General features: G+C 44.1%; 1 protein-coding gene across 1 annotated transcript in view; it reads left to right on the top strand.

The window, feature by feature from the left end:
• Positions 1-14,342, top strand: part of LOC138960438 (delphilin-like) — a 74,666-nt gene that overhangs the window by 3,263 nt on the left and 57,061 nt on the right. The window contains exon 3 of the mRNA XM_070332350.1: positions 355-548. Coding sequence (XP_070188451.1) covers positions 355-548 — 194 coding nt within the window. The remainder of the gene's footprint in view (positions 1-354; positions 549-14,342) is intronic.

Below are 14,342 nucleotides of genomic sequence, written 5' to 3'. Positions count from 1 at the left end.
TGATAGTTAATTGAGGCCAGTCCGCTCCAAAGATAATAATATTCACAAGATCTCCAAGAACAGACATTAGCGTGTTCAGCTGACAAACAGCCCACAGCAATCTGAAGAATCAACAGTTTCTGCCACCGGAAGCAAGAGGAGGGGGAGGGGAGAGAAGGGGGGGGGGGGGGGGGCAATGGTCATTTTTAATCAAATTGAACAGGAAACAAAGACAATGTGACGGACCATAGGCGACAGGCATTTACACAAAATAACGAAAAAATGTATACGCGTTCGGATACAAAATAGATCACATGTTATTTTTTATCACAGAAGAACTTCATAATTTCACAAATGCCCACATCATCATTGCAGGTGACATAATACTGGAAGTGAACGGCAAGTCGGCGGAGGGGACGGGAGCAGCGTTGACCCAGCGGTCAGCACGTCTTTCCCTGCTGACCATCCCCGTTGGTCGAAGCGGCAACCTTGTGCACGTGGACAAAGGCTTGACCCGTCTGCCGGTCACTGACCACAGAGTGCACAGGGCGAGAGACTTGTACGACAAGGTGAGAGTTCTTCAGTTCTGTTTTGCGGGAACTGACTTATTCTTTTGATTGAGTGTTTGTGTGAGCATATGATTGTGATGCATTCATACCGTGGATTTTATCTCATGTGATGTGGATGTTGTGCCGTCATTCCTTTGCGTTCACCCTGTAGAAATCAGCTATCAAAAACTGACGAAGTATTGTTAAAAAAATACGGAGACACTCATTTCTGTTGTCTTTTCTGGACGAACAACTTACTTTGATTGTATATTATGCAGTGTGTTAAAAGATAAAAACAAAAGCAAGAACAGAGGATGCAATCACAAAATGCAGAAGTCAGTCGTGTACAAAGACAGACGAACTTACTTTGATGTGTATGCTATGCAGTGTGTTAAAAGATAAAAACAAAAGCAAGAACAGAGAATGCAATCACAAAACGCAGAAGTCAGTCGTGTACAAAAAAATACGAACCGGAAACATAATTATTCAACAGGAAGATCTATGCGTCATAATGAATTCTCCGGGGCTGGTAAGAAAACATGCATGGCTCTTTTTACCCAACCGTATAACAACGTATGACAGAAATGACACGAGGAGAGACTATTACAACGTCGGTAATTTTATCGCTCGTGCTCTCCCGTAATCTGGTACAATGTTTATTCTCCATCTAGCCGCCACTAAAAGAGATCGATATAATGCGATTAATCATTCATCGGGACGATGGCCTATTGAACTTGTTGCATTAACGCATCCCTCTGACCTTTTTGTCTGTGTGGGTTTTGCCCCAGCTGCTGTGTGTGTGCGTTATTCTGTCCGACCTGTTGCGTTTTATATTCTCCCTGACATTTATGTATTTTTCGGACTCTATTTTTATGCGGTGTACGTGTAGGATTACTCCTATCAATTGCTCCGCTACTGATATCTCTTCAGTTTGTTCTGCAGACATTTTTTGTATTGCACTATAGCGGGGAAAACCATGATGATGATGATGATGATGATGATGATGACGATTGAATTATACAGGGTTTCTTCTTCAGACGATGAGGGTGATTGTAGCATCGCAAAAGAACGTTTAATCATATATTAATAAACTCGTAAGACTGAAGTAGGAAATAGGATTTCAAAAAAGTCTTTAAGAGATAAATACATAATCACTGATACTAATATAACAGCACTAAAACAGGATTTTGTCTTTTTCTTCCTCCGTGTTCGGGGGTTATACCCCCCCCCCCCCCCCCCCCCCGTACATCCGAATTTCTTACGTTTGAACTTTCACACCTATGTCCGTGTTCTACCCATCAAAACCATTTGTACTGGGGAGCCGTACTACGTTTACGGGGGCAACTAGAAATTCAATGAAGTCATAAAACTCAATGTGTACAGTTTTTAGCTGGACATAACGCATGACAAACAAACAAGCAACAACAAAGTCAGAAGACATCACATTGATTACAAGCACGTGCACTACACTGGAACGTTGCTTGGCTGGAGAATATTCAATACATAATACATTCAAACACAACACTGAAATACAGAGCGCTCACTAAATTGCTTACACACACACAAACACACACACACACACACACACACCACACACACACACACATACACACACACACACACACACACACACACACACACACACAAAACAACAACAACCAAATAACAAAACAGCAACAAACTAACAGAATAGCGTTGTTCGTGTACTTGACAAAGACTCACTCAGCGCAACACAATCCAAAACTCATGAATACAATTCACTCACCGCCAGTCAGTCGGTAGAATTAAAAGGCGCGCGGGCTAGAATCACCTCCGCAGGCTAGAAGGGCGCTGACGGCCGGGATGGCGGGGAAAGTCTTCAAGGAACAGGCGTTGGGCGTGCGATGCGGTGTACCCCGGTTTCTGTTGATTAAACACCCCGGGTGTTATCCCAACGGTCCCTGCCTGTGGCCGTGAGATTAGGAACTAGGAGAGAGAGAAAGAGAGAGAGAGAGAGAGAGAGAGAGAGAGAGAGAGAGAGAGAGAGAGAGAGAGAGAGAGAGAGAGAGAGAGAGAAAATAGAAAAGCACAATTCCAAGTCAAGATGTTGGTGCCGGTATTCTGACCGAAACACGCAAACCTTATCTTACACCTTCAGGGTAGGGGGGACGGGAGGGTTGGGGGGGGGGGGCGGATGACTGATTGAAAGCCTTTTTTCTCGCTTCACTTCCCTTGCTTCGAGTCGCACATGGGTGGTTTTAGACCAGGGAAGGAAAGAGAGAGCGTAACATGGGTATCACGGAGAGAGCTTTACTTTTCATGTATGGTTATTCAGGTTCTCATTTTGTTCAGTTTTGACTCATAAATCCGTTTTCTTTTTGTTTAAATTATTATTATATTTATTTATGTATACATGTATATATCGTACCTAGGCTGCTTGAAACAGCTGCAAAAGATTGAATGACCCTGTTCCTCTTTACGTGCATTAATCAAGTCCACCAGCAGATATGCGCATTTTAATTTCCCCCAACTCTTTTATAACCTAATGTGTTAGTGTGTTGGTCCACATTTTCTATGTAACACATTCATGTCTTATGACAGGCACTTTTTTTATTCTGCTATTTGTTTCCGTCTATTAATTATTATTTCACGATTTTCATTTATTGTATTTGCATTCAGTGCGTTGATGTTGAAGGATTTCTTTTTTACCGTTTTACAAAAAGCCTAATATTCTAGATATAAAATTCCTCTAGCGTTAGTTTTTTTAGTGAAGTAGATTAACTACCAAACCAAGATGGTTTTCATTCCCAAGGCAAAAATACTGCACAAAAGCTAACACGATGTTCATTCACAGCAAAATAAACATACTGTCGAAGAAATGCACGATCTTCATTCGCACTGACGTAAAATGTCCACCAAATCCAAAGGCACAATTTCCACAGAACTGAATTGGCTGAGCGTTGAATAACAATGCAACTACAGGCTTACTTGTTGGCACCCAACCGTTGTCCGTGCCAAGATACTGTCAAATCGATGTGATGATCATTCACAAAAGAACCAAGTCTGCTTAAAGATAATACGATGTTCATTCATAGTGAAATGAAATACTACCAAAGAGATATACACACTGTTCATCCACAATAAAGTAAAACTTCCAGCGAATAGAAAGAAGCGATGTTCTCAGAAAGTGACTCGGCTGGCTGGCACTGCAGGCCTTTAGTCAGTGTCGAGTAAAGCTGTAATGACAGGTTTGCTTGTGGCAGCTAACAATTGTCCGTGCAGATATTTTGTCGAAGACAAACCATATTCATTCACACTGCCATCAAAATGCTTCCAAAGATATAATGCGATATATCCATTCCCAGTGAAAATGAAATAGAAAATCCTTCCGAATACAAGAGTAAGACGATGTCCTTTGAAACTTAACTATCAGCGTGGGTTCGAATCCCCGGTTCGGCGAGAGAATTAGTTCTCGGAGTCAACTTTGTGCAGACTTAAAGACTTTCTTCGGTGTCCGAACACCCCCATGTGCACACATGCGCACGACAAAGATCCCAAATTCACAGCGAAAGTCTCAGGGCTTGGAAAACACAAAGACACGCATGCATCATCTCTAGTGTCTGATAATTATGATCGTATCTCGATACTTTGATGAGACAACCCCAATGCTGGCGTGTCGAAGAAGACAGCCACAGTTCGAGTCAAAGTATCACACCACAATCCTCAGCGTATTAACAATACCTGTCCCAATTTAGACCAACTGGTCTAAGAGGACGTTAAGCCCCAATAGTCAGTCAGTCTGAAACTTAATGGGTTTGCCAGCACAGTACAATTTTCATGAACATTTACAGTGACACAACAACAATACCGCGGAAGAGATACACCATATTCGTTCACAATGAAATAAAAATTAAAAAAATCACCCAAAGCCACCTATTCGAAAGACACAATATCGACAGAAATGCACAATATCCACAGAAATGGACTCGGTTCGCTGGCACTATGGGCCTTTACCGATGATTAACACCGCAATTACAGGTTACTGCGGAAGAGATACACGTACGATATGTGTTCACAATAAAACCCAAAAAATCACGCAAAGCCACAAACTGAATTCGAAAGACTCAATATCCACAGAAATGGACTCGGTTCGCTGGCACTGCGGGCCTTTAGTGTTGAGTAAGGCCCGCTGCAATTACAGGTTACTGCGGAAGAGATACACGTACGATACTCGTTCACAATGAAACAAAAAAAAATCACCCAAAGCCACCAATTGGAAAGATACAATATCCACAGAAATGCACAATATCGACAGAAATGCACAATATCCACAGAAATGCACAATATCCACAGAAACGGACTCGGTTCGCTGGCACTATGGGCATTTAGCGTTGTGTAACGCCGCAATTACAGGTTGCTTGTTGGCAGCTAAGCGGCGTCCGTGCCGAGAGCCAATTGCGACTATTCAGCGCCGATGGCACACGCCAATATCCCTTTGTCGAGTGTCCACGCAAGGATTCAAATGAGCAGAAAACTAATATAGATCTTCCCGTGCGTATTTCTGGGTCGAGTGGTGTTATTTTCAAATGTAGGACAGTTTTGTGGCATAGTATTTGCTGGACTATTTAATGACGTTTGAACTTGGGATTGCCTGCATTTACAGGCGATGTTTTTGTGTATTGTAACGCGATCGTATTTTCTTGAGAGGTACCAGCGTCCTTCTCGCGTTCACGATTGTGTTCGCCACCACAGATCTGTCCACGCTTTTACAGGGAATAAGAGCATCCTGTCACTTGGACACATATCAAAAATGAACAGCGTGGCTTAATTCTGTGCCAAGTTTTTTTTTGTTTTTTTTTGTTGGCTGAGTCAGTTCAACAGATTTGTACAGGTATCGTGTACTTACATATTAAATGTCCGCTTTTCACAGGAAGTTTGTTTGTTTGTTCGTTCATGGGCTGAAACTCCCACGGCTTTTACGTGTATGACCGTTTTTACCCCGCCATTTAGGCAGCCATACGCCGCTTTCGGAGGAAGCATGCTGGGTATTTTCGTGTTTCTATAACCCACCGAACTCTGACATGGATGACAGGATCTTTTTCGTGCGCACTTGGTCTTGTGCTTGCGTGTACACACGGGGGTGTTCGGACACCGAGGAGAGTCTGCACACAAAGTTGACTCTGAGAAATAAATCTCTCGCCGAACGTGGGGACGAACTCACGCTGACAGCGGCCACTGAACTGGATACAAATCCAGCGCGCTACCGACTGAGCTACATCCCCGCCCAGCGCGCTACCGACTGAGCTACATCCCCGCCGCCCAGCGCGCTACCGACTGAGCTACATCCCCGCCCCTCACAGGAAGTGAACCAGACTGTAGCGTTCTGGCATGTGTTTGGCAAGTGGAAGGATGCACTTCATGTATGTCGTGTAAAAACCTAAACAGAAATGTTCTCAGGAACATGATCGCTGACACAAAAGGGAATGCAGGTGAGCGCAGTCAACTGTGCAAGAACAAAAAAAGCCATTGCGACAACTTTCGTACCCCAACTAAAGCATTCTTGAAATCATTTCTCTCTATGCACGCGGAGTCATGCACTTTTGGGGGGATGTAAGTCAACAATCCTATGACGGGGTTCAAATCTTGTTCCAGAACATTGCGTCACAACCGAAAAAATACATGTTACGATCCGAAATTATAACTGAAGTATCTCTCGTATGTAGATAATTTTTATACGATCCCGAAAGTTTCAGAGCAATCCACTGGGTCAGAGGTGAAATACAGCGCTTTTTATCATGGTACCCCTGAAAATGGACGCAAAAATCTCCTGTTTTTGACCGCTCATACGATTGACACCTGCAGCAGTAGGTATGGCATAACACAAGAAATCCCCAAGCAATCTGTTCTGGATAGGTAATTGATTTGAATTTCTCCTCGTATGTAAAAGTTGTGCCTATTCTGATTTTTTTGTCGATTTTTTTAATTGGTACCTTATGTTTTTGTCAGGTCGATTTTGGGGGTACCCTTATTTGAGCGGCGGTCACGTGACCCATGTAAAATAGATCTTTGATCCGAGAAATTTTAAGAGAGCCAAGAGGGGTTCAAAACGATCACAACAGGCACCAAGGATGAATATCGTTGATATAATCGAAAGCTCTTTATCTGCAGAGAGAGAGAGAGAGAGAGAGAGAGAGAGAGAGAGAGAGAGAGAGAGAGAGAGAGAGAGAGAGAGAGAGAGAGAGAGAGAGACTGAGAGACAGAGAGAGAGAGACAGAGAGAGAGACAGACAGGCAGGCAGGCAGAGACAGACAGACAGACAACAGAGAGAGACACACAGACAGACAGACAGACAGAAAGACAGAGAGACAGACATACAAGACAGACATACATACATACATACATACATACATACATACATACATACATACATACATACATACATACATACATACATACATACATACATACATACATACATACATACATACATACAGAGACAGAAATATGAAGATACATTGCTTCAAATAATGTTGTCACAAAGAACCAAAGAAAAGATTCAACAATAATAAACGATGTGCAGATTACAGTTGCAAGACAATCCTATCAGGCTTCACTCACTTTAGTTTCGATTTTCTGACCTACAACATGCAACTGCCGATCGAATGCCCATTTTACCACAAACAAGCAGGTAGTCATGGAAACCAACCAATAATATTCAAAAATGGTTGACCGAGAAACAGAGATACACACGGATGTATATAGACACGCTAGTGGGCAGAATATACCTGCGCAGTTTTAGCGGCACAGACGACGCATGACCTATTATTTATGCTGCGATAGGGATTATGACGAGTACTTGGCCTGTTTTCCTTTCATGCGAAGTGTAGCGGGCTGGGATAATCTGCAGTGCGTCGTCGGTTCTGCTGAAGTTATATATGTGAGCGGAGCCCCTAACAGAATTATACAGTTTCAACACCTAGATGCATACCGCCCTGATATCCCCCTTCGTGGTGGACTGGGCGTTAAGCAAGCAAACAAACAAACCTAGATGCATCCCAACTTCTAACAGAGTCCTAAATGGACCTGACACTTTCGGTCCGTGCCCAGTTTCACCTACACCGCGTCTTGTCCAAAGCCACAAACACTAATTGCATAATAGCGCCGTTTACACTGAAGCGTTAATATCACAGGGTACACGGGAGAAAACACGGGATCCGGGAATCAATACCACAGAGACCCATGGAAGCCGGCGCCATCCTGATCTCTTGTGATGAGATGCCAATGCCTGAGCGGAATGCATGATGATACATATGTAACCGAGTGCCGAAACACTACGATCACCTCGGGAGGCGAAGTGCAATCAAACAGGATTGAAAACGTTAGGGCTAATTTCTTAGCCCTATAAAAACTGTTATGCAAACCCGAAGGTTTCCATTAACATACAGACAATCGGAAACCACCAGACCCCATCACAAACAGAATTCCACAATACACCGGTGTTGACTTAAAGGCCAACAACTCGGGTGCAGAGTCTGCTGTGAAAGGAGCGATAGCCTCCCCTGTCACAATCGCCCCCGTTTGAATGAACTCCGTCCCGAAGTTCCGAACCGGGGGACCACTGTCCATCCCAAGTTCGCAGAATGGGAACAGCACGAAAATGATCAGTGGTCATATTATGCCATCACCTGAACATATCATGCCGAGTCCCATCCCTGCTCGCAAGCGCCAGATGTAACCGAGTGCCGAAACACTACGATCACCTCGGGAGGCGAAGTGCAATCAAACAGGATTGAAAACGTTAGGGCTAATTTCTTAGCCCTAGAAAAACTGTTATGCAAACCCGAAGGTTTTCCATTAACATACAGACAATCGGAAACCACAAGACCCCATCACAAACAGAATTCCACAATACACCGGTGTTGACTTAAAGGCCAACAACTCGGGTGCAGAGTCTGCTGTGAAAGGAGCTGTAGCCTCCCCTGTCACACATAGCTCACCGGACATTTCGTCAACCGGACATTTTGCTAACCGAACATTTTTGTAATCGACCATAGTACTTTCTGGACATTTTGCTCTCCTGAGACTCATGGAAGCCGGCACCATCCTGATCTCATGCGATGGGATGCCAATGCCTGAGCGGAATGCATGATGATATATATATCGCTAACCGGACATTTTTGTAATCGACCATAGTACTTTTGCTATAGACTCATTGAAGCCGGCACCATCCTGATCTCATGTGATGGGATGCCAATGCCTGAGCGGAATGCATGATGATATATATCGCTAACCGGACATTTCGCTAACCTGACATTTTTGTAATTGACCATAGTACTTTTGCTATAGACTCATTGAAGCCGGCACCATCCTGATTTTATGCGATGGGATGCCTATGCCTGAGCGGATTACATGATGATATATAGCGCACCGGACATTTCACTAACCGGACATTTTGCTCCCGGACATTTTTGTAATCGACCATAGTACTTTCTATAGACTCATTGAAGCCGGCACCATCCTGATCTCTTGTGATGGGATGCCAATGCCTGAGCGGAATGCATGATGATATATATCGCTAACCGGACATTTCGCTAACCGGACATTTCGCTAACCGGACATTTTTGTAATCGACAATAGTACTTTTGCTATAGACTCATTGAAGCCTGCACAATCCTGATCTCATGTGATGGGATGCCAATGCCTGAGCGGAATGCATGGTGCTATATATCGCTAACCGGACATTTCGCTAACCGGACATTTTGCTCCCGGACATTTTTGTAATCGACCATAGTACTTTCTATAGACCCATTGAAGCCGGCACCATCCTGATCTCATGTGATGGGATGCCAATACCTGAGCGGAATAGAATGAATGATGATATTTCGCTAACCGGACATTATGCCCCCGGACATTTTTGTAATCGACCATAATTATAGTACTTCGACCACATAGTACTTGATATATAGCGCACCGGACATTTCGCTAATCGAATATAGTACTTTTCGGACATTTCGCTTCATTGAGACCCATTGGAACAAACTGACGCAAACTGTATTGGAATGCATGATGATATTTCTCTGAGCGGACATTCAGGTAACAAGACATTTTGGAAACTTAGGCAGTTCGCTTGCCGGACAATTTGCTCCGGCATTTTGCTAAGCGGACGTTACACTGGCCAAACATTTCGCTTCATCGAGAATAATTGAAGCCGGCATTATCCTATCCCCTGTGTTGTCAATACGGAATGCAGGATAATATTTATTTATGCATTTTGCTAACTGCAGATTTTGATGGTGGACATATTGCTGATCGGATATTCGCACCCGGACTGTTTGCTAAACCAGACAGTTTCAGTTTTTTTGCTAACCGGACATTTTTGGATGCATGGCATTTCTTTTTGGACATTTCGTTAACCGGACATTTTGCAGTCTTAGTGACTAGAACATTTTGCACCACACACACACACACACACACACACACACACACACAATCGGAACACACACACACACACACACAATCGGAACACACACACACACACACACACACACACACACACACACACACACACACACACACACAATCGGAACACACACACACACACACACACACACACACACACACACACAATCGGAACACACACACACACACACACACACACACACACACACACAATCGGAACACACACATAGTTTGTTCTCCAGCATGATGATATAAATTTCGCTGCACCTGTATTGATGGAAGGACATTTCTCTGTCCGGAAGGGTGAAATATCCACGGACAGAAACTGAGCAAAAAAATGATTGCACCCATTTTCGTACCCCAACTTAAACATTCATTCCCGTGTAGTTGTATTCAAACTTTATATGCCATTCAAGGCCCTTCACCTGGCTATCTGGCACACTTTTCGGATCAAAGATTTCTGTTATAGGTATCACGTGACCGCCGCCGAAGTAAGGGTACCTCCAAAATCGACCTGACAAAAACGTCAGGTACCAATTAAAAAATCGACACAAATTTAGAATAGGCGCAGTTTGGCAATTTGTACATACGAGAAGAAATAAAAATCAGTTTTCTATTCAAAACATGTTGTTTTGTTTTGCTATCTCTTCTTCTTCTTCTTCTTCTTCTTCTTCTTCTTGTCGATCACTCAGATGGAAACGCCGGTTCTCCGCGCAAATGTTGCCGTGCGCTGTAGGTCGTCTAGACTGCCATAGAGCTTCCCTTGCACCGTGGTCGCCTCCGCCCAGATCTGGCTCCTGAGGCCATCGTGTAGTGGGCAAGTCTGCAGCAGGTGTTCCGTTGTCATGCTGCCTGTTTGACAAGGACACTGGTCTGACTGGCCAATTCTGAACTTGGTGAAAAGGTGGTGGTTCATTCGGTTGTGGCCTGTCCGCAGCCTGAATATGAGAACCTGCTCAGACCTTGTGAGCAGGTGAAAGGCGTCGTTTTTGTTGTAGTGTGGGTGCTGCTGCAACCACTTTTTGTGTTGCTTGGCCTTGATGATGGTCTTGGCTTCTTTGAAGGTGGTTGATCTGTCATTGGGTATCTCTTGTGTTATGTTATTTCTACAGATGCAGGTGCGGAACGCATGAGCAGTAGAAAACGAGAGGTTTTTGCGTCCATTTTAAGGGGTACCATGACAAAAGGCGCTGTATTTCAGCAATGTCTGAATGGATTGCTTCAAAACTTTCAGGATCCCAAGTCTACATACGAGACTAACCCTGGCTTAGATCCCTACAGGCTTGTACTCAGATGTTATGCACTCTTCCGGAAAATGTTTTTAAACTCGTTACAGATTTGTGAATTTATATTCCAAAAAATCATGACTTCGCATACATACAGACAAAATGTGGTTACAATAACTGCCAAAGTTTCATTTGAGTATGACCACTGACGGACATTTGCTAGCCATGTAAACACATGAGAAAAAATGGAACACTCATTTTCTGTCAGCATGCAAAGTCATGATTTATTTGGTTGTAAGCCTTTAAACCTATGACACGTTTTAAAACATTTTCCGAAAGATAGCTTATCATCTCAAAAAATATCTGTAACGATGCAAAATTTGACCGGACGTACGTCGCGTATTTAGACTTGGGATCCTGAAAGTTTTGAAGCAATCCATTCAGGCATTGCTGAAATACAGCGTTTTTTGTCATGGTACTCCTTAAGAAAGATGCAAAAAACTCTCGTTTTCTACTGCTCATGCGCTCCACACCTGCATCAGTAGAAAATACATAACACAAGATATACGCAAGTTAGCAAAACAAAACATCTTGTTCTGAATAGTGAATTGATTTGGCTTTCTCCTCGTATGTAAATGGCGCCAAGTTAAGCCTAGTCGGAATTTGTGTCGATTTTTTAATTGGTACCTGAGGTTTTTGTCAGGTCAAATTTGGGGGTACCCTTACTTCGGCGGCGGTCACGTGATACATACAACAGACATCTTTGATCAGAAAAGTGTGCCAGATAGCCAAGTGAAGGGCCTTGAATGGTATGTAAAGTTTGAATGAAATGACACGGGAATAAATGTTTTAGTTGGGGTACGAAAATGGGTGCAATAATGTTTTTGCTCAGTCTAGAAAGAGTATTCTTTTTGTGTGAAATATCCCATTCCCGCCTTAGTCTGAGCAGTACAGGGTGTGTGTGCACTCACTACATGGTAGGTACCTGGGGAGTCTGCCCTCCCCGCCCTCCCATCACCGGCCATTGTCTGCGCTCGTGTCCTCGTGACAGTGGCCAGAGTATATAGCACCAGATAGCACGTGCGGCATGTGTCTGGCTGAGTGAGCTCGGTTCAGGCCTGGATGAAGTCGGGATACACGCCTCGGGTCGCAAGCGTTATTGATGAAGTGGTTCGGATAGATGAGTAGGGAGGAATAAGATACGAGAGGAATGGGGTAAGGGGTAGGTTGGGCGCTGTGGAAGGGGAGGGAGTTGTACGCAGGTAGGGGGTGGGGGGTGGCGTGGGAGGGGGGTGAGTGTGGAGGTTTAGGTGTGTTAGACGGGCTCTCGCTCCCCGGCCCCACCTCTCTCTCTCTCTCTCTCTCTCACTCTCTCTCTCTCTCTCTCTCTCTCTCTCTCTCTCTCTTCTCTCTCTCACTCTCTCTCTCTCTCTCTCTCTCTCTCTCTCTCTTCCTCTCAGTCTGCCTTTCTCTCTGTTCGTCTTTCTCTCATTGTCTCTCTATCTGGTCGTCTCTCTGGTCGTCTCTCTGGTCGTCTCTCACTTTCACACACGCACGCACGCACACCCGCACACACGCGCGCACGCACACACACACACACACACACACACACACACACACACACACACACACGCACACACACACATATACACTCACTCACTGATCACTCACTCACTCACCCACTCACTCACTCACTCGCACACACACACACACACACACACACACACACACATATACACACACACGCACATACACACACACGTACACACACACGCACACACAACGCGTCGCTTTTGCGCATCCTAGACGACAACCCAGAACAATATCGATACGAATGAAAACACTCCTTATCGGACCCCGGACCCTCAAAACTCATTCCTGAAGTTTTCCCCAACAGATTTTCATCCCGAACAACTTTTTAACAGCTTGTTTGATCAGGTGTTAAAATCCAAATCATAGCCAGCCCAGCAAAGCCACTGCGTGCAGTATTATATTGTATTGATTCCCGTAATACGGCGTATTGATACGGACAACAGATGTTCTTTTTCTGGCGCACTCCCGCTGAGTAGCCGTCGTAAGGCAGAAGGGGTCTAATTTGTCGTTTTCACGCGACGGCCTTTTTTCCCCCGAATCTAAAGTCGCCAAGGGGCGAGCTGTGACGTGCTATGCGTGTAAATATAAAACCAAACACAGATAGACTGCTAACGTTCCAAAATTCAGAATCAAAAATCAAGAACGGTTTGGAAAGGGAACGTTTAATTTTGACAAAAATGTCTTGTTTTCTCACAAAGTAAACGCTCCATTAACTAACCGTTCTTGAGGTTTGAATTTGTGCTATGCGTGTATCCCGTCAGTGAAAACAACGATTCGATACAAAGTGCATGGGTGCATGCATTTCCTGCAAGGTGGATTTTCTGCAGGCGTTTTTTTTATGGTACCAGGAACAACGTCTAGTACATTCCATGGTGAACTATCCCCAATTTCCTGTTGTAAGTCACGTGACTCTGGCTGCACCACCGAATGCAACTTCTTTTTCTAAGAGTTTGACGGTTACATTTAATGCAATGTCCAGAGAAGCGTGGAATTCCACTGTAGTAACTATCGTATTGAATGAATCGTACAATATATACGTAAGTGAACCTGATCAAAGCAGAAACAATCAAAACCTGACTTACATCAACAACAGGCTAGACATAAACACAACAACTGAGATGATATAAACGATGAGTCCACTTTTCATGCCAGCTCAGGCAGGATTCGTGATCTGTTTTCCACCAGGCAATGCAACCGGTGTCACGAAATAAAAACTCTGCTGAACAATCCCTCTCAACGCAGTAAATGCGCATGCGCCAATCTTGGACGTTAAGGTTAGGGTTAGGGTTAGGGTTAGTTAGGGTTAGGGTTAGGGTTAGCAATCCGCTCGACTGTTCACGACCTGATTAATCTCTCCATGTAAGCGCATGCGCGTTGACCGCATTGAGAGGGATTGTTCAGCAGAGTTTTTATTTCGTGACACCAGTGCTCTGGGTACCAGTAAAAAAAACACACACACACACACACACACACAAATAAAACAACAGAACAAACACGCCCTTTGGAAACGAACCCACTTTGTATCGAATTCGACCCCTTTTGCGCTCCCGTAGCAAGC

Source organism: Littorina saxatilis, linkage group LG2 (genome assembly GCF_037325665.1).
Source record: "Littorina saxatilis isolate snail1 linkage group LG2, US_GU_Lsax_2.0, whole genome shotgun sequence".
Lineage (NCBI taxonomy): Eukaryota > Metazoa > Mollusca > Gastropoda > Littorinimorpha > Littorinidae > Littorina > Littorina saxatilis.
This window is presented reverse-complemented; position numbering and strand designations above follow the sequence as displayed.